At 48.8% G+C, this 19,687-nt stretch overlaps 2 protein-coding genes across 6 annotated transcripts in view; both read right to left on the bottom strand.

Annotated features, from left to right (window-relative positions):
* ELMO3 (engulfment and cell motility 3) overlaps nt 1-896 on the bottom strand; it is a 42,069-nt gene extending 41,173 nt beyond the window's left edge. For 2 of the 4 annotated variants that reach the window (XM_058154910.1, XM_058154908.1), the window contains exon 1: nt 190-896. The gene's annotated coding sequence lies outside the window, so the exon portion shown is untranslated. Of the gene's footprint in view, nt 1-161 lie in introns of all 4 variants that reach the window. The other 2 variants (XM_058154909.1, XM_058154911.1) reach the window with 2 other exon arrangements.
* Nucleotides 897-3,397: 2,501 nt separating this feature from the next.
* On the bottom strand, nt 3,398-19,600 carry E2F4 (E2F transcription factor 4). 2 transcript variants are annotated; one of them, XM_058155292.1, is made up of 10 exons: nt 19,382-19,600; nt 15,750-15,859; nt 14,232-14,393; nt 13,371-13,414; nt 12,575-12,636; nt 10,168-10,450; nt 8,751-8,942; nt 7,529-7,576; nt 6,948-6,992; nt 3,398-6,144 (listed from the first exon to the last, which is right to left on the bottom strand). In XM_058155292.1, the coding sequence occupies exons 1-10, from the start codon at nt 19,511-19,513 to the stop codon at nt 6,029-6,031; spliced, it is 1,194 nt and encodes a 397-aa protein (XP_058011275.1). In that variant the 5' UTR covers nt 19,514-19,600; the 3' UTR covers nt 3,398-6,028. The 2 variants fall into 2 exon arrangements, with proteins under 2 accessions (XP_058011275.1, XP_058011276.1); XM_058155293.1 differs by lacking the exon at nt 7,529-7,576 and having other exon boundaries at nt 3,399-6,144.
* Nucleotides 19,601-19,687: the final 87 nt, after the last annotated feature.

Here is a 19,687-nt window from a genome sequence, read left to right as displayed (position 1 = left end):
TAAATGGTAAGGATACAAGCAAGGATACAAAAAATATTTTTAAATTTTTTTTAAAAAAATCCACCACTTAAATTTAAACAATTCATGCAATCCCTTTGACCCCCCCACCCTGTTCAAAAGTTACACACACACACACACACAAAACCACCCATTTGGCTCACCTTTCGCTTCTTGCATGCAAGCGCTCACCTGCACCGCCTAAGCTCAGCCTCGGCCGGGCTTCCTCGGAGGAGGGCCGGCGGCACGTGCCTTCCCCAGCCCAGCCTACCTCGCAGGGCTCCGCGGGTGACTTGAGAGCTGCAGCTGGGCGCTTCGCGAGGGGGAAGGAAAGCTGAGTTAGCAAAAAAAAAAAAAAGGAAAGGAAAGGAAAGAAGAAAAAAAAAAGCCGATGCCCGCTTTCGATTCCGACCCGTCTTCCCGGGACTGAGGCAGAAACTTCGGAGGGAAGCCAGATCGATCGTTGCGTGCCAGGATCCCGCACACTAAAGCCTCCCCGGGCCTCGCTTTTTCTTTTTCTCCACCACCACCCCAAAACTTTGGTTGCGGGGGCGGGGGGGGAAGAAGGAGCTGCGGGATCCCCCCCAACCCTGAGATCGCAAAGTCCTCTTCCGCGTCCGCCAGCAGCTTGCCCGAGGGAGGTTGGGGCGGGGGGGAAAAGGGAGCCCTCCGCCTCCGTTTCTTTAGCTCGGGCTTCCTCCGTGCATCCGTGCCCGGGAACTCGGAGCGGGGTGGGGATCAAGCGGGGAAGCAGCGGCAGCAGCCGCAGCAGCCGCGGGGCCCGACCCGAAAGAGGCTCCTGCAAACCCGGCGGGCGCCTGTTGGCGAAGCGAAGGATCGGGCGCCGCTACAGCCGCCCCCACCGCCTCCCTCCCACCCCCAGCCCGCTTGGCTCTCCGTCCTTCTCCCGCTCGGCGCTCGGCAGTTCCGGGGCGGTGGCCGGCCAGGCTGCCCGCCCTCCGAGGAGGACGGCCGTCTCCGCCCCTGGAGAAGGGAAGGAAGGAGGCAGGCGGGAAGGGCTGGACCGGCTGGCCGGCGGAGGAGCGCAGCTGAGCGGAGCCCACCCGCTCATCCTCCCAGCCCCGCCGCCGCTTTCGGGTTTCTTCCTCGCCAGATCCGGCTCCGAGCGATGCTAGCTCCCGGCCCGGTCCTGCTTGCCTGCCAAAAGCGCGGAGTCCTTGGCAGAGCCTGTTGCGCGCGTTCGACACGTGCGGAGGAAGCTCCCGGGGCGGCCGGGGCGGGATTCCGAAAGCGGGACGGAGACGGCCGCGATGCACTGGTGGGATGGATGAGGAAGAGGAAGAGGAGAGAATAGAACAGGAAATGATGGGATGGATTAGGATTAGGAGAGAATGGAATGGAATGGAATAGTAAAGAATGGAACAGAAGAAAGAATAAAATAGAAGAAAGCAAGCATAGGATAGGATAGGATAGGATAGGATAGGATAGGATGGAAGAAAAATAGAATAGAATAGAAGAATAGAATAAAGAAAGAATAGGATAGGATAGGATAGAATAGAATAGAAGAAAGAAAGACTAGAAGAAAGAATAAAATGGAAGAAAGAAAGGATAGGATAGGATAGAATAGAATAGAATAAAGAAAGAATAGAACAGAAGAAAGAATAGGAAAAAAAAGAATAGGATAGGATAGAATAAAAATAGAATAGAATAATTGAGTTAGGAGGAAAAAATTTTAGTATATGTTTGTTTTATTTTTAACTATACCTTGTGTTTGTTCCGGGAAGTGGGGGGGGTTGAAGGGAGGGGGAAGGGGGGGAAAGCTTTTTTTTTGGTAAAACTTTTTCAATAAAAAAAATAGAATAGAATAGAATAAAGAAAGAATAGAATAGAATAGAATAGAATAGAATAGAATAGAATAGAATAGAATAAAAAATAATATAGAAGAAAGAATAGGATAGGATAAGATAGGATAGGATAGGACGGAATAAAGAAAGAATAGAATAGAATAGAATAGAATAGAATAGAATAGAATAGAATAGAATAGAATAGAATAGAAGAAAGAAAGGATAGGATAGACTAGACTAGACTAGACTAGAATAAAGAACAGAAAAGAAAAGAAAAAAATAGAGCAGAATAGAACAGGAGTAGAATAACTTTATTGTCACTTTAAATGTACGCTAACTGGCACGCATTAAAATGAAAGAAAAATGAAAATTCTGGGCTTTAGTCCTGCCAATGATCCCCAATCTTGGGCCTTTTTTTTCAGCAGGTTACATGAACCGTCCAAAGAAGGTTGGTCCAGCAAACCAACCCACAGCTGCTTCTCCAGCTGCCTCAAAGAGCTGAGGACTCTTCTGCAGGCTAGTTCCCCTTCTTCTCCTTTCCCCTACCCAAACTCTCCATTCTGCTCCTTCCTGGAATTACCCTTCGACGCCCATTGTTCCCTTAGGGCAGCCCAACTCTTGGCCCTTTGTCAGAAGACGGGGCCAAGCAGCAATCCCTGGCAACTATTTAGACTGGCCAACAGATGGGGCTTCCGGCTGGCAGAGGAACAACAGGAGCAGCTGGCTTGCTGTGTGCCAGTCGCAGACCTTCCACCGACTGCATTCCGTCTCTTTGCAGGGCTTCAGAGGACTTACAAAAAACAACTCCTCCTCTTCTCACAATCCTCCGAGGTTCTCCAGTTGTCCCAGTCCCGTACTGGAGCCGTTTCATTTTCCCATGATGCGGCTCTGGTGATCCTTGCCTGATGCTAAGCCTCACACAGCTGATGAACGCCAGTTCTGGGATTTCCATTTCAAGAGAGGCTCCACTGCAGAGGTGGGTTTCAGCAGGTTCTGACCAGTTCTGGAGAACCGGTAGTGGAAATTTTGAGTAGTTCGGAGAACCAGTAAATACCACCTCTGACTGGCCCTGCCCACATCTATTCTGCTTCCTGAGTCCCAGCTGATTGGGAGGAAATGCAAATTTTACAGCATCCTTCCCATCACACCCACCAAGCTATGCCACGCCCACAAAACCGGTAGTAAAATATTTTGAAACCCTCCACTGTCCATGAGCGTGGAGCTCCCTAAATCAGTCAGCAATTTGGAGGAGCAAATTCCAATTCTGGCTTTTTCCCAGCCCTGGACAACTGTAGATTTCAATGATGCTCATTAAAAAAAAAACACATTTCTGAACGTGGGAATGAGAGGCATCAGTGAGGCAGACCCTTATCCCGATTCAAAAACAAAAGAAGAGACGATAACTCCTCTTCGACAGCATTGCTGCCGCTGACAGTGTGTGAGTTTTGCTAAATCACAAGAGTTGTGATTGTGGCACTAGGGATTCGAACCGCTGAACTGGAGGGTATGAAATGCCCTCTTTTGACAACACGAATAGGCAGAAAGCTTTGGAAAGTTTGTTTATTCACTCAGGAAAAAAAAAACTGTACAAATATTACAGGCAAGTGTCTTCTGCTGCAAAAAAGTATAAAAATAATCTTTTTATATGAATCAAAACTCATTTCTCTCCCTTCCCCACCCCCCCCAAACATTTCCTCTATGTATGCATCCTTTGAGAGGATGTCACCGAAGGGGTCAGGGCCACCAAGGAGGTGACAGTGAAGAGAAACGAAGGTTTGGCTGCTGAAGAGCAGGCCGAAACCATGTACGACAGGAAGGGAGGGGATGCAATGGAGGCAGGGAAGAGATTCCCGTGGCTCGCCGGGTACAGCCAGACAAGAGGTGGAAGAACAGCTCGGAAACCCTGGAGGTGGGACTGTCCTTTCAGGGGGAGCTAAACAGGGCTCCAGAGCAGGGGTCTCCAACCTTGGCAACTTTAAGACTTGTGGACTTCAACTCCCAGAATTTGCTGGCTGAGGAATTCTGGGAGTTGAAGTCCACAAGTCTTAAAGTTGCCAAGGTTGGAGACCCCTGCTCCAGAGGGTTGTTGTTGTTGAGACAGTCACCTGCCTGGAGGCAGAGACAGATGCTCCTAGGCTGGAGAGGTGAAAATCTCTAGATCAGAGGTCTTCCAACTTGGCAGCTTTAAGACTCGTGGACTTCCAACTTCAGCATAGCTGGCTGGAGAATTCTGGGAGCTGCAAGTCCACAAGTCTTAAAGCTGCCAAGTTGGAAGACCTCGGATCTAGATCTATTTCCTATCCAGAAAAACTCTATAAAAAGTCGCTTTTGTGGATCCTTTCGCCCGGCTGTTTCCAAGCTTGGTAGCTTTAAAACGGGTGGGCTTCAACGCCCAGGATTCCCCAGCCGCTATGGCTTAGCTAGGAAATTCTGGAAGCTGAAGTCCGCCCATCTTACAGCTGACAAGGTTGAGGTTGGAGGGCCCCCGATTACATGGGGAAAGAGGAGGGGAGATCAGGATTAGGCCTGCCCACTCACGTGAAACCCTTCCACAATTCTAAGCAGCACAGTCTTCGTTCAATCCCATCAAAAAGAGATATATTTTTTTTCAGCCAGGCCGTTCGTGGGCTGGGATGTGGGAGAGGGTTTCGCCCTTCGGATCGAAACCCTTCCCACCCTCCCAGCCCCCAGTGCTGGGAGGTGGGCCTTCGGCACCCGCAACAGCCTAGGACTTGGGGAAATGGCGTTCGGTGTTTGCCAACGCGGCGTAACCCAGAGGCCGACGGACGGTGGAAAAGGATATGGCTTTCAAGGGGGAAAAGAGGTTCGGAAGCGCAGAGGGTGAGGATGGGGAAAGCGAGGGCTCCCTTCCATCCGCGTCCCGAGGATCAGGACAGGAACACGCCCCCCGCCCCCACTCCCCAACGGAGAGGCCGATGGTGCGTATCGGAGAGAATGCGGAAAAGGGCACGTCATGGTTAAGTTCCAAAGAGAAGTCGGACTGCGTCAACAGGACCGGCAACGTAATTCAGCTAGCAAATGGCGAACAGCAGCCTCAGCGCATCCCCCAAAAAGCCCTATTCTAGCAGCTACCGAGACTCACTTGACTAGGTGGGACTAAATCTCCTCCATCGGAGGCTCCATCCGGAAGTGGGGAGGGGGGGGGGGCTTGAGAGAGAAAGAAAGCAAGCCTCCCATTAGCCCCAGCCAGCTCTTCCCTTGCTGAAGCAGCACAGTTGCAGGCTGGGGACGACGACGATGGCAACCCAGTTTCGAGTGCGCGAAAGAGGCTTTTGCGTTGACGACAGGCGAGGTCCCACCTGCTTGTAAGCCCTGACTTGTTTCGCGAACGCTTTTTTTTTTCTTTTTTTTCTTTTTTTAAACAAAATCGTTTCTCAGTTCTGACTCTTTGGAGGAAAAGTGACTGTGCAAAACTGGCACCTTAAAAACACGCACGCACACACACGGTTTAAGTCTACGCAGCCTACAAGGAAAAAGGGAGGGGGGCTTCGTGCTTTGATGTTAACAGACGGACCAGGAGGGTTACTTGAAACGCCACTTCTAAGCACATTTTAAAAAAAAAACAAAATTCCATCCTGCCAAAAGCAGACAGTTGCTAAAGAGACAAACGCCCCGCTCCGTTTAAATTCTACGGAGGAGCCAAAAAAGGGAGGCCAGGGGTGGATTTTCCTCAAACCCCACCAGGTTACGGTTCAGCTGTTCTGTTGATAACCAGAAAGAAGGAAGAGAGGGGGAGATGCAAAGTGCCCCCAGCAGTGCAGGGATGCCAAAACAGACTAGGTGGGGTAAGGTGGGTGGGGGACTCAAGGAAGCTCTTTTGCTGCTTGGCAAGGTTCAACAGCAGGTGCCTGGGAAGGAGGCCGCCCACCCAGGATCCATGAAAGGACAAGGAGGAGTGGACTAAGATAAACCAGGGAAGGGGAAGAAGAAAGAAAAAAAAAAGCTGGAGACGAGGGTTTTATCCTCGTTGGCTTTTCAGTCTAGACCAGAGCAGCTGTGTGCTTCACTCAAGCACTAGCAGATAAAAAAAATAATAATATCCAAAATAAAGAGGTTGGGGGGGGGTTTCCCCCACGTTCCCTTGAGACAGGTTTTCATTCTTTAAAAAAAAAAAACAAGAAAAAAAAAAGAATCCGTATCCCAAAGTCCACCCATCCATCCATCCATCCATCCATCCATCCATCCATCCATCCAGGCAGTCCAAGTCAGAGGTTGAGAATCGGGACGTCAAAAAGGTCGCACACGCCTTCGCTCTCGTCCAAGTTGTAGATGTAGTCGTGGTCTCCCGGAGGCGGGGAGAGGCGGAGTAAAGGAGCAAACACTGGCCAGGAGAGAAAAGGAGACCACTTAGCAAGCTGGTGGCTCTTCTGACTCGGAAATCCCACCCACCCATTAGCCCAGTGATGACGAACCTTTTCAGCACCGAGTGGCCAAACTGGAACACGTGAAATCCAAAATATTTTAATACCGGTTCTGTGGGCGTGGCTTGGTGGGCGTGGTGTGGTGAGGCTTAATGGGCGTGGCAGGGGAAGGCTACTGCAAAATCCCCATTCCCACCCCACTCCAGGGGAAGGATACTGCAAAATCTCCATTCCCTTCCCACTCCTGGGGAAAGGATATTGCAAAATCCCCATTCCCTCCCCATTCCTGGGGCCAGCCAGAGGTAGTATTTGCCGGTTCTCCTAACTAATTAAAATTTCCGCTACCGGTTCTCCAGAACCTGTCAGAACCTGATGGATTTCACCCCTGGCACAGATGCATGCCAGCCAGTTGCTCTTCGCGTGTGTCAGAGCGCCAGAAACCTGAAGACCAGGAGGCCAGCGCGCATGCAAAAATCAGCTGGCTGGCGCACATGCACATGCGCGCGCCAGAAACCAAAAGAGCAGCTGGCAACGGCGCACATGCCCACAGAGAGGGCTCTGGGCGCCACCTCTGGCACAGGTGCCACAGGTTCGCCATCATGGCCTTAGCCCAATCTTTCTCAACCTCAGCAACTTTTAAGATGACCATTTCCCAGAATTCCCCAGCCAAGCAGGCTCAACTAAAACCATGCAGATTTTTCCCTAGTCTTCCTCTGCTACCTGATGTGGCCTCCCCTCCAAAGTTGAAGAAATGCAATCCTACCTTCCGATGACATCAGCTCTTCAAGCAACTCGGAATTCACGCACTCTGTGGGAAGAAGAAGAAGAAGAAGAAGAAGAAGAAGAAGAAGAAAAAGAATGCGTAAGAAGTTTACGTGCGGGTAGAATATCCCCGCGCCCCAAATTTGACGGGTCATTCTTCCAGCCCAGCTTCTTCTGTCTCAATGTCTCAATCCGCTCCTCTCTTGACTACGTATGAGTAATTGGGCAGATACTACAGGCTCCTGCCACGAGCAACATCAAAACAATGCATTTTTAGCAGCTGCTGCTTCTTTCCCCAGGGACGGATTTGATCTACGCAGGTAACCCTGAAATATCCCTTCTGGTAACAGGTTTAAATTTTTTAATCTTTCAGCATGTAAAGAGTCCTCCTTACAACCAGAAAACCAACACAGGAGACGTAAGCCAAGAAAAGTGCTTCTTTCTGTTGCTATTCTACAAAGGCCCAACAGAGGGCCCGATTCAAGTTTGCTTTTAAAATAGCCTGACTTTTCTGCAACTTCCCAAAGAAAAAAAAAAGGCAAAGCACGAACAAGTTTTGCTACAGGGACGCTAGCAACGCACCTCTGGTTGGCTCAAACATTTCTGAAAGCTCTTTGGGAAATTCCAGTACTGGAAAAAGAAAAAAAAAAGAAAAAAAAGAAAGAACAAACGTTGCACATCTTAAAGACCAATGGCAATTATTGTGGCGCAGGCCAGCTGTGTTTCCAACCTGAAGTCCTTCAGATGTTTTGAGGCTGCCGTTCCCCGTATGAAGAGAGAGAAGAATTCTGGAAGCAGTCATTCAGACGCATTCAGGAGCCCAGGTAGGGAAAAGGCCAAGCTACAATTCCAGAAACCACAGTCCGCTAAGACAGGGGTCTCCAACCTTGGCAACTTTAAGACTTGTGGACTTCAGCTCCCAGAATTCCTCAGCCAGCTTTGCTTTGCTGGCTGAGGAATTGTGGGAGTTGAAGTCCATAAGTCTTAAAGTTGCCAAGGTTGGAGATCCCTGCTCCAGGGGTTTTTGGTGTTTTTTTTTTTGTTTGTTTCTGTTTTTTTGAGACAGTCACCTGTCTGGAGGCAGAGACAGATACTCCTAGGCTGGAGAGGTGAAAATCTCTAGATCAGAGGTCTTCCAACTTGGCAGCTTTAAGACTTGTGGACTTCAACTCCCAGAATTCTCCAGCCAGCTTTGCTTTGCCGGCTGAGGAATTCTGGGAGTTGAAGTCCACAAGTTTTAAAGTTGCCAAGGTTGGAGACCCCTGTACTAAGAGGTCTTGTTTTTATGTCACTCAAAGATTTCCATTGTCTACACCAGGGGTCTCCAACTTTGGCAACTTTACGACTTCTGGACTCAACATGCTGGCTGAGGAATTCTGGGAGTTGAAGTCCACAAGTCGTAAAGTTGCCGAGGTTGGAGACCCCTGGTCTACACCAGTGTTTCCCCAGCCAGGACAACTCTTAAGCTGTGTGGACTTCCAAGTCCCAGAATTCATGCTGGCTGGGGAATTCTGAGAGTTGAAGTCCACACAGTTTAAGAGTTGTCCTGACTGCGAAACACTGCATCTAGAAATCTCCCTTGGTTATTGATCACTTCCTCTAGCTCTGCTCAATTTTAGCAAAACATCTGAGGAAAGGAGCCAGTACAGACTGTCAAACACACCCAATAAACCTTTGGAATTGAAAACACCCCCATCGAAGTACAATGCAGGGGGTCAGAGCCAAATAAACTCAGCCACATGTTCTGTCTATTTTGATCCATCGTAACCGCCCACCCGACAGCTGGCAAACCCAGAGCACTTACTTTCTGTGGGGAAGGACTTGATTGGTTCAAAAGAGGTAAAGGAACTGGGTAGGACAGAGCTACTGTCCAGCAAGGCAGAGGATTGGAGGGGCTGCGTATCAAGCCCAGCTGGTGGACTGGCTGGTACCGCCGAAGGGGTAAGCGAGTCCAACTCCTCACTGCTTTTGGAGTCCGTTGTCGAGGTGCCCGTTTCTGCAATGGGAAGAGGGTGACAGAAAGATAAAACTATTATTTCAACTTGCATGCCACTCAATGACCTGTTGTGTAGGAAGAATTCTGTTCATCAGGCCCAAGTAACAAGTAGGAAATTCAGTCCGTGAAAAATAACAAGCAAACTTTATTTGAACAGCTGAGAATTACTTCATTCCCAGCGTCGTTCAACTCAAATTAAAACAGATTCCTCCCAACACAAATTCCTCAGTCCTATCGCAAACCTTGGTCCAATAATGCAAGCTGCCAAAGGCCTTTCTTGACAAACCTTCAGAAGTCACAAAAATAAATGCAAGACATAGATGAAGCCGAAGATGAAGCTACCAACATTGTTTTCCAGCAAAGCCCAAATGCCATTGCTGGTCTTTTGTAAGCCTTTGGGGAGGGGCCAATCATTTCTTGGCCCTACTCTGAAGTCGTCCTTTTTGCTTGAGCTGCTCTTGCCTTCCGGCAGCTCTTCTCATGCGTGCATTAGGAACAGGCTCCTCCTGTTCCTCTGCCTCATTGCTGTCAGTCTCTGGAGGCTCTGGAGTCCGCACATCACTCCCCGATGGTCCTGGCCTCACCTCAGCCTCATCGCTGTCCGACTCCGTTGCCAGCTCCGCAGGCTGCTGGCGGACCACAACAGAATTCCACAGAGCTGGGGAAAAGCAGCTGGCACTCTCATAGCAACCATCAGGGAAATTACTTCAGAACAGAGGTGGAAGAGACCTTGGAGGTCTTCTACTCCAACCCCCTGCTCATGTAGGAGACCCTATACCAGCGTTGGCGAACTTTTTCGGCACTGAAAAAGAACATTTGGGCTTTGCTGGAAAACAATGTTGGTAGCTTCATCTTCGGCTTCATCTATGTCTTGCATTTATTTTTGTGACTTCTGAAGGTTTGTCAAGAAACGTGAACATGAGCGTGCGCAAGGGAGCGCCGGAAACTGAAAGAGCAGTTTTCTGGCGCACATGCTGGGAAGCTGAGCTTCCTGTTTCCTGTGGGCGCATGCACACCTGGTCTTCTGGTCCGCTCTTGTGGTCCATTTCTCTACAGGATTAACCGAATTTTAATAATGATCAGCGTCACCATTTTGGAGGTGCCCTGGCTGAGAGCCAAAGTTCCGAGTCAGCAAATGTTAATAGCATAGCCTACTGGTCCACTTTAATGTGTGCGTTTAAACTTAACAAATGCTGTGCTTTTCCCTCGTCCCTTTACAGCTCACCTGTCCCGCTGGCCGATTTGGGCACAGAGGATCTGTGGTCTTGCGTGCTGCTGGGTACAGACACAGGAGGGGGGGCACCACTGGGAACAGAGGCCTCCTGGGACGGGACAACGGATGGCTTCTCAGAGGGTGTGATTGGCTGGCACTGAATGAGGTCTTCCGGGGGAGGGACCGGAAGCACCACCGGAGGAGAGCTCCAGGCATCCTTGTTGACTAGAAGAACATCAATGGAATCGTTGCTACTCTTCAGGTGGATCTGGTATTTCCTCTGGCCGTTTAAGCCCTAGAGAGAAAGAAAAAGAGACGTTGCAAGTATATGAACAGTATAGGACAGTGATGGCGAATGTTTTTGGCACCGAATGCCCAAATCGGAACGAGCGTGCATGCGCTTGCATGTGCGCGCCGGAGCACCGGGAACCCGAAGACCAGCTGGCCGATGCGCATACGTGTGCCAGCTAGTTGGTCTTCGGGTTTCCGGCACGCACATGCACGCCGGTCTTTGCACATGCCTGAGCACTGGAAACCCAAACCAGCTGGCCAGCGTGCACATGCCTGTTTTTTTAGCCATTTTTGGCCTGAAAAATGGCCCAGAAAACGGTTCGTTTTTTGGCTGCTTTGGGTGCCATTTTCAGGCTGTTTGGGGGGCTGTTTTTGGCTTGATAACAGCCAAAAAACAGCCTGAAAACGCCCCCAAAAATGGCCAATAATAGACCGTTTTGGGGGCCATTTTCTGGCGCTCTGGCACCCACGAAGATCAGAGAGGGCTGTGCGTGCCACCTCTGGCCTGAGTGTCATAGTTTCGCCATCACAGGTATATGATGACAATTATTGGTGCAACGACATCATCTGGTGTCATCGCAATTGGAGGAAGACACAAAACTGAAAGGAAGCCATCGAGGTCAGTCTGAAATTCTTTCTTCGGGTGTTCTCTATGTAAAGGTGAGGCCCCCCCACCTCAAACCTTCCCTGTCACCACTAAAGGAGAGGCCCCTCACAATTTGTTGAGCCCCACATCCAGCAACACGCCTCGTGGATGAAAGTAACCTAGAGCAGTGGTCTCCAACCGTGGCAACTTTAAGCCTGGAGGACTTCAACTCCCAGAATTCCCCAGCCAGCTTTGCTGGCTAGGGGGTTCTGGGAGTTGAAGTCCATCAGGCTTAAAGTTGCCAAGGTTGGAGACCACTGGCCTAGAGTGCCAAGTGGAATTTGGGGCGGGAGGTGTCAGCTCAGCACAGTTCCAGACACCTTAGAGCAGGCTGTTGTTTTAACTAGAGACCCTAAGGAAGTTGAGCATGTGGTCTGCACAGAATCGAACCCGCGAAGATCCCTTAGGCCAAGGTCCCCCAACTTTAAAGATGCAAGGACTTCAACTCCCATGCTTCCCCAACCAGGAGAACTCTAGGAGTTGGAAGCCCACATCTCTTACTCTTGCTCCTGTTGGAAAATCTTGCCTCCAGCCAAATAACTCAAATTGACTCAGCCTTCCATCCTTTATAAGGTAGGTAAAATGAGGACCCAGATTGTTGGGGGCAATAAGTTGACTTTGTATATAAATATACAAATAGGATGAAGACTATTGCTTGACATAGTGTAAGCCGCCCTGAGTCTTCGGAGAAGGGTGGGATATAAATGCAAATAAAAAAAAAATATAAGGTATTTCTATAACAGCAATATTCCCTGGGGAGTAATCCTTCATGTGGATGGGATCACTGAGTCGTTTTCTTTTTCATTGCTGTTTTTTTCTTCTTCTTCTTGGTATCCATTTTTTCCCCCCCTTAGCTTTCTTCTCTTCCTTCCGCATCATGATTCCCCAGACAGGGAGCTATGTCAGGCTGCTCTTGAACATATCTAATTATTAACTGAGTGTTTCTGGAATACCACATTTGATTAAGTTTTTGCAAAGAGCTTTCCCCTTCTTTTATAGGGGCGCAGTGGTTCAGTGGCTAAGACGCTGAGCTTGTCGATCGAAAGGTCGGCAGTTCAGCGGTTCGAATCCCTAGTGCCGCGTAACAGGGTGAGCTCCTGTTACTTGTCCCAGCTTCTGCCAATCTAGCAGTTCGAAAGCATGTCAAAATGCAAGTAGAAAAAATAGGGACCACCTTTGGTGGGAAGGTAAGAGTGTTCTGTGCACCTTTGGCATCTAGTCATGCCGGCCACCTGAGCACCGAGACGTCTTTGGACAGCGCTGGCTCTTCGGCTTTGAAACAGAGATGTGCACCACCCACTAGAGTCGGGAACGACTAGCACATTACGTGCGAGGGGAACCTTTCCCTTTCCCTCCTCCTTTATTTTATGCTTGTAACCTGTCAAAATACATTTGGCTGTAAAAAGACCCTCGATCATCGAAGCTGCTGCATGCTGGCTTGGAGAGAGCTCTCTGCTAGCATCTCCAAACGTCGACACCCACCTCAGGGACAGGAACTTCTAGCTGGGTTCCTGATGGAGCTCGGATGGCCAGCAGTGTGTCACCTGTAACGAGAAACCAAAATGCTGCATTCAGGAAACAAGAGCTAAGCTGAGAACAACTTTACAAGATTACGCATTCCTCAGTTCTTCCTTTTCAAAATGCCAGCTGGCCACTATGTTTTCCGTCCCTAGCTGCCTGGAAGTTGCTTCCCATCTCCCACACTCCCAATAGAATAGAATAGAATAGAATAGAATTTTATTGGCCAAGTGTGATTGGACACACAAGGAATTTGTCTTGGTGCATATGCTCTCAGTGTACATAAAAGAAAAGATACGTTCATCAAGGTACAACATTTACAACACAATTGATGATCAATATATCAATATAAATCATAAGGATTGCCAGCAACAAGTTATAGTCATACAGTCATAAGTGGAAAGAGATTGGTGATGGGAACTATGAAACGATTAATAGTAGTGCAGATTCAGTAAATAGTCTGACAGTGTTGAGGGAATTATTTGTTTAGCAGAGTGATGGCCTTCGGGAAAAAACTGTTCTTGTGTCTAGTTGTTCTGGTGTGCAGTGCTCTATAGCGTCGTTTTGAGGGTAGGAGTTGAAACAGTTTATGTCCAGGATGCGAGGGATCTGCAAATATTTTCACACTCCCAATTCTACCCAGAACGCAAATCAAAGATAAGTTGATCCAGGGAAGGACCAACTTCTTATGAGGGATGTTGCAAGGGTGGAATTATATTAGGCAGGGATCGCAGGGATGAAGTGACACGCCATTCCTTACCTGGGAAGCACTTGCAAAGATCCTCATCTGTCACATACGCTAACGTTCCTGAAGTTAAGGGAAAAACCAGCTGCCTCTGAAACTCAGCAAGATCATTCCCCCCTCCCCCAATAGTATTTTTTTTTCTTTTTATGACCCCGTAATCCCTTTTTATCGGGGTGGAATCAGAGCAACTGAATGGAGCTGAACATTTACTGACCGGATGCCCTTCCAGTGGCCTATGCCGAGTTCACAGCAGATACTTGCCTTGATAAACATCGGCCGCTGCCTAGGATTGAACGCTCAACCTGGATTGTTGAAAATCAGCAGTTTTCTGCCATTCCATGATAAATACACACAATAAACCCACCCACCACCAATCCTGAAAAATTGGGAGCCCAACCAGTTTGCGTTGTTCATTGTGGCTCTCCGTAATGGAAATATACCAATGGGCTACCAACACAGGAAAAATATCTAAAGAAGAAACAGGGCAAAATCAAAGCAGGGATAAGAGAAAGGATACTAATTTGAAACACAAGGAACATTATTATTTCATGCCATTAGGACAGTGGAGCCTTTTCTAATTTAATGTTAGCTTCTTTTTTTTTTCTATTATCCTGTGCAAAAATCTCCATCAGAAAATAACTTCCATAAAAAAAAAAACCTCGCCCTATACAAACTGGCATAATATAAGGTTGAGAGATGCTCTTACTCTGAGACTACAAAATTCCAGAATTCCCAGCCGACATGACTGAATTCTGGGCGTTGCCCTCCCAAATATCCAGGCAAAGTCAGGCCAAAGCAGAATCGTCAGAAAGGACCTGCATTTTAGCATCGAAGGAACCCAAAAGCAGGAAGAACCAGGGTAGACTCCAAGGATATTCTTTGTTCTGTACATCGTCGGTGACATTTTTGATACTCTGCTGCACCCACATTTTTTGCTGTTCCAGTTCTCGTTCCCGATGCTCCAGATCCTCAATCTCTGCTTTCAACTCAATCAACTTGTGGGCAATTTCTCGGGTATTACAGCCGGGCCCCACACCTCTGACGAGAAAGGGGAACAAGAGAAGTCAAGGGGTCAGCCTTTGTCCACAGTGTATTAAGAATCCGGTAACAAGGGCCATTGTAATCGCACACGCTGCCTGCAGAAGAAAAGCCTTCCAGGTTTTCTGTGTTTTAGTTTCTATCTTTTCCAAAGAGAATTCAGTGACACATTTAATGCCCCCATGAGAGAACTCAAAGACCCTTTTCAAAGTTCTTCTCCGCCTCATATTTTCCTGGGGTGGGTGGGGAAACCCCCCCAGTAAGTCTCAAAAGTTCTCATCCCTGGAAGATTAATTATTTAGTCAAAGCAATAGGACTGAACTTCCTCTTTACCACATATATATATATGAGGTACATGAGGCTGAAGCCTGAAGATGACGAATGAGACTTCGTTGAAACGTCGCCAAGACACTTCCAATTTTACGCGGGAGAAAACCCGAATAACCAAAGACCTACATACATATATATATTTACTTACCACTCCTATATATATATATATATATATATATATATACACATACATACATACATACACACACACACAATTTATATATATATATAATTTATTGCTGGGATATGTGTCTGAATGTTTCCCTGAAGATATATACGTGTGTGTATGTGTGTGTGTTTCTGTGTATAAAGGTTCCCCTCGCACATACATGCTAGTCGTTCCCGACTCTAGGGGGCGGTGCTCATCTCTGTTTCAAAGCCGAAAAGCCAGCACTGTCCGAAGACGTCTCCGTGGTCATGTGGCCGGCATGACTCAACGCCAAAGGTGCACGGAACGCTGTTACCTTCCCACCAAAGACGGTCCTTATTTTTCTACTTGCATTTTTTACATGCTTTCGAACTGCTAGGTTGGCAGAAGCTGGGACAAGGAACGGGAGCTCACCCGGTCAAATGGCACTCGGGATTCGAACTTTCGATCGACAAGCTCAGCATCTTAGCCTCCCACTCTCTCTGGAAACATTCAGAACACACACATATCTCAGCTGCCTCAAAGGTGCTTTTTCAAAAGGCAACTGGACTCTGGTTTTTCCTTGAGGAAGACGTTTCCCTTCTCATCCAGGAAGCTTCTTCAGTTCTGAATCAATTCAGTCAGTCAGTCAGTCAGAACTGAAAAAAGCTTCTTGGATGAGAAGCGAAACGTCTTCAAATAAAAACAGTCCAGTTGCCTTTTGAAAAAGCACCTTTGAGACAACCATGACTTGGATGACTGAGAACTGAGGACACCCCAGAGCTATTCAGAGAAGCTGTTCTGCCTCCGATTCATACGCATGGCTGGTGGATGGTAGATGCAATTGCAGCCACTCCGATGGAAGTTAAGTGTCATGGCTTCTGTTTCCCCTTACTCACTTCCACTGGATGCTGTTCTTCGATTTCTTCTCGATTAGCCCAATCCCCTCAAGGACGTTTGTAATATCATAAATACGTCTCTTTTGCCGCACTGCCAGAGTATCTGCTGCCTGCAAAGGGAAACAAACCAAAAAGAGGTGAGTTCAAAGGCACCGTAGTGTTAAAAAAAATACCTGGACCATCACAATACAAAAGCTGTGTTCAATACACCACACCCTGCTTGTGAACTTTCTCAAGCAGGGGTCTCCAACCTTGGTCCCTTTTAGACTTGTGGACTTCAACTCCCAGAGTTCCTCAGCCAGCTTTGCTGGCTGAGGGACTCTGGGAGTTGAAGTCCACAAGTCTTAAAGGGACCAAGGTTGGAGACCCCTGTTCTCAAGGACTCTATTCTCAATTGCTCAGGACCGTCTATTTTGAAACTGAAAAGTGCCGATCCGTTTCAGGAATGATTATTGTGGTGTGAGACCGTCAAACTCATCACCAAATCTAACACTGTGCAAAGCAGCTGCAACAACCGTAAAACAGAGCACCTTATGCAAAAATTAACTATTGTTCAGATTAGGCTAATGCGCTTACTGCTTCATCAATTCATCAACAATGGGTGCTAATCAAGAATGGCTCACAATCTTGTTTCTGGGGCCTTCTATTTATTTGTTTGGATTCCATTTTAATTTGTTTCCTGCATCATCATCGTCATCATCATTTAACAACCCCATAATCCCTCGCAGGGTGGAGTCCGGGCAACTGAATGGAGCTAGCAGAATGTTTAATAGCCAGATGCCCTTCCTGTCGCCAATGCGGAGTTTTGTTCAGCAGATATATTGTCATTGTGCCCAGAGAGAGAGAAATACCCGCCTCTATCTAGGATCGAACTCACAGTCTCCTGATTGTGAGGCGAGAGCTCCACCTCTAGGCCACAGCACCACTCTACTTTTAACTTGTTTCCTGCATGCTACTGCAATTTATTTTCATTACTCGACACGGTTAAATTGTTTCCCTTTCATCGTGGCTATGTATATAGGTAAATACTGAAATAGCAGTGCCCAACCAGTGAACTTTAAACCCATTTTTTTAAATTTTCCTGCAATACGTTAGATGAAAGCACAATCTTGCACGTGGCTATTCCCAGCACATTTTTCAATTAGTTGAACAAGAATGACCCACAGATGGACACCATGTATAGGATTTATACATTTTTATGATGGCGAAGAATTGTTTTCGCTGCAGAAGAAGTTTCATGCCTACTCTTTGGATCTGACAAACCCTGTCCATACTTCCTTAGAGGTAGATCCCACTGAATGCAGATGGGCTAAACAAACACACTTCAGATTGCAACGCCATGATATTTATAAATGCTGAAGCAACACTTCCTATCACCGCTTCCTTCTGGAATAAATACAGATAGTCCTCGACTTAACAACAGTTGGACCGTCTGAAGTTACAACAGCACCTAAAAAAGTGACTTACGAGCATTTTTCCCACTTCTATCCATTGCTGCATCCATCCATGGTCATGTGATCAAAATTCAAATGCTTGTCAAATAAAACGGTTGAAACTTACAGTACAACACAGTACAGTTGCAATGTCTCAGGGTCATGTGATCCCCTTTTAGGACTTTCTTACAAGCAAAGCGCGGGCGGTGGTGGTGGGGTTTAAGCCAGATTCATTTAACAACCATGTCCTTAACTGAACAACTGCAGCGATTCACTTCACTGTGGCAAGAAAAGTCTTAAAACGGGGCAAAATTCACTTCACTGTCTCACTTAGCAATAGACATTTAGGGCTCCATCGTGGTCCTAAGTCGAGAACTACCCGTTCTGTGTAGCAACCACAGGTTGCTGCTGTTCATTTATCCAACAGAGGACTAGACATCTGCAACCCTCCAAGACTCAGTCCACATGGTCATTGGGGAAGGATGCTAGGAGTTGCCTTTCAGCATTGAAAGGGCCGTATTTTCCCATCTATTATTCACATAATTCACTGATACTTCACCCCTGCTCTGTTAAACCTCAGCTGTGGTTCACAGCACAAGAAGCAACTTCCTGCCCCCGGGGACTTTGGTCTAGGTTTCCTATGTATGCTTATGGGGAGACACCCTGTTGTCCCTCGCTACCAACTGTCCATAGTTTTAAGAACTTTGGGACTCTTCCTCTCCCCCTCCCCCCACAAATGCAGCAGGATAAAGATTTCTGCAGAAATCTAAACATGCCTAAGAAAGCCTGCACGGGATTCCAAAGCCGTTGCAACTACCGTAGCTCTTCATCACCCACCGTGAATCGCTTCTACCTGCAAATCGGCAGAGTGCGGGCAAACGGATTCACTCCTGCCCAGCTGCCACACAAAATGATGCAGCCCCCCCCTCCCCCCCCCTCCCGCGGAGGTCATGCCTTGGCAAGCAACAAGCAGGTGGCGGAAGGGAGGTGAGGGAGAGAAGGGGAAGAAAGGGCTCCCACCAGCTGGCAGAAGGGAGGGAAAGAAAGGACAAAAAGCTGAATGCCACAGGCATCCAAAGGGGATGCCACACACACACCCCACTGCTCTGCTGATGCTGGATGAGGAAAGGAGGGAAGGGAAGGGGGAAGGAAGGAAGGAAAAGGAAAAGAGGAAGGAAGGAAGGAAGGAAGGAAGGAAGGAAGGAAGGAAGGAAGGAAGGAAGGAAGGAAGGAAGGAAGGAAGGAAGGAAGGAAGGAAAAGAGGGAAGAAAGGAAGGAAGGAAAGGAAAGGAAAGGAAAAAGGAAGGAAGGAAGGAAAGAAAAGGAAAAAGGAAGGAAGGCTAGGAAGGAAGGAAAGGAAAGTGGAAGGAAGGAAGGAAGGAAGGAAGGGAAAGGAAGAATGAAGGAAGGTTAGGAAGGAAGGAAAGAAGGAAGGAAGGAAGGAAGGAAGGAAGGAAGGAAGGGAGGGAGGGAGGGAAAGGAAAGGAAGAAGGAAGGAAGGAAAGGAGGAATGAATGAATGAATGAATCTCATCGGAGGGAGAGATGGGTGCAAGACCCCCCAACCGCACCAGAGCTATCCTTTCTCCCCTCCCTCCCCAATGACTGAGTCACGCTCCCATAGAAAGCCCTGTCAATGTGACCAAATAGGGAGCCATGTGCATGGGGCGCACATGCGTGTGTGTGCGCACACACACGAGAAAAGCCAGCCACACATAGGCAAAAAGGATGCTCGCCCAAGCAAGCTGAGGATGCTCCTTCGCTCTCAGCTTTGCAAACCCGCCCCCCCGCAAAAAGCACCCCAGGGTGCAAACCCCTCTTTCTCCAGGCTCGGGCCGCAGATGGGAGTTGTAGTCCTCGCCCTCCGAGCTGGTGGCAGGAGAGAAGACCACCAGGAAAACAAAAAAAGACAAAAAACAAACCAGCCCCACATGGCGGAGGGGGGGAGGAGAGAGACAGAGTCCTCCTCCCTGGAAGCCGGGGAAAGAGAGGCAGGCCTTGAGAGCCCTGCCAGCCCACCCGCCCCCACCAGGAGGATGGGCTTTGTAGTCCCCACACCTGCAACGCTGCGAGCCGGCTGCCTCTCCCCGGGGAGGGGGAGACGGGAGGGGGGGGAGGTCTTGTGCTTCTCCAGGCGAGGGTCCTGCCCTCCCCTCCCCCTCCCCCCCACCCTCAAGCCTCCCCCCCCCTCCGGGCTCACCAGCTTCAGGTCGAGCACGCCGTCCTTGGCCTCCTGCAGCAGCGATACGAACTTGGTGGTGAGCAGCCCCAGGCTCTTCTCGTGCCGGCTGGGCGCGCCGCCGCCCGGCGGCTGCGGTCCGGATTCCGCCATCCGGACGGCTCACACCTGACGCCGGTGTGCGGATCCCAGCGCTCGCTCCGCCGCGGCGCCCCACCTCCTCCTCCTCCTGCGCCGCCGCTTCCGGCCGCCGCGGGGCATGACGGGAGCGGGGCGGAGCCAGGGCGCTCCATCTTGAAAGAAAGGGCGGGGCTTCGGCGAGCCCCG

Source organism: Ahaetulla prasina, chromosome 12 (assembly GCF_028640845.1).
Source record: "Ahaetulla prasina isolate Xishuangbanna chromosome 12, ASM2864084v1, whole genome shotgun sequence".
Classification (NCBI taxonomy): domain Eukaryota; kingdom Metazoa; phylum Chordata; class Lepidosauria; order Squamata; family Colubridae; genus Ahaetulla; species Ahaetulla prasina.
This window is presented reverse-complemented; position numbering and strand designations above follow the sequence as displayed.

What these genes read in the sequence shown, in the direction of transcription:
- E2F4 (XM_058155292.1), bottom strand. Translation starts at nt 19,513, where the DNA reads ATGGCGGAATCCGGACCGCAGCCGCCGGGCGGCGGCGCGCCCAGCCGG. An exon ending in AAGAACAGCATCCAGTGGAA is followed by an intron (nt 14,394 to 15,749) that starts GTGAGTAAGGGG and finishes CTTTCTCGTCAG; the next exon opens with AGGTGTGGGGCCCGGCTGTA. An exon ending in CAAATCGGCCAGCGGGACAG is followed by an intron (nt 8,943 to 10,167) that starts GTGAGCTGTAAA and finishes TTCCCATTGCAG; the next exon opens with AAACGGGCACCTCGACAACG.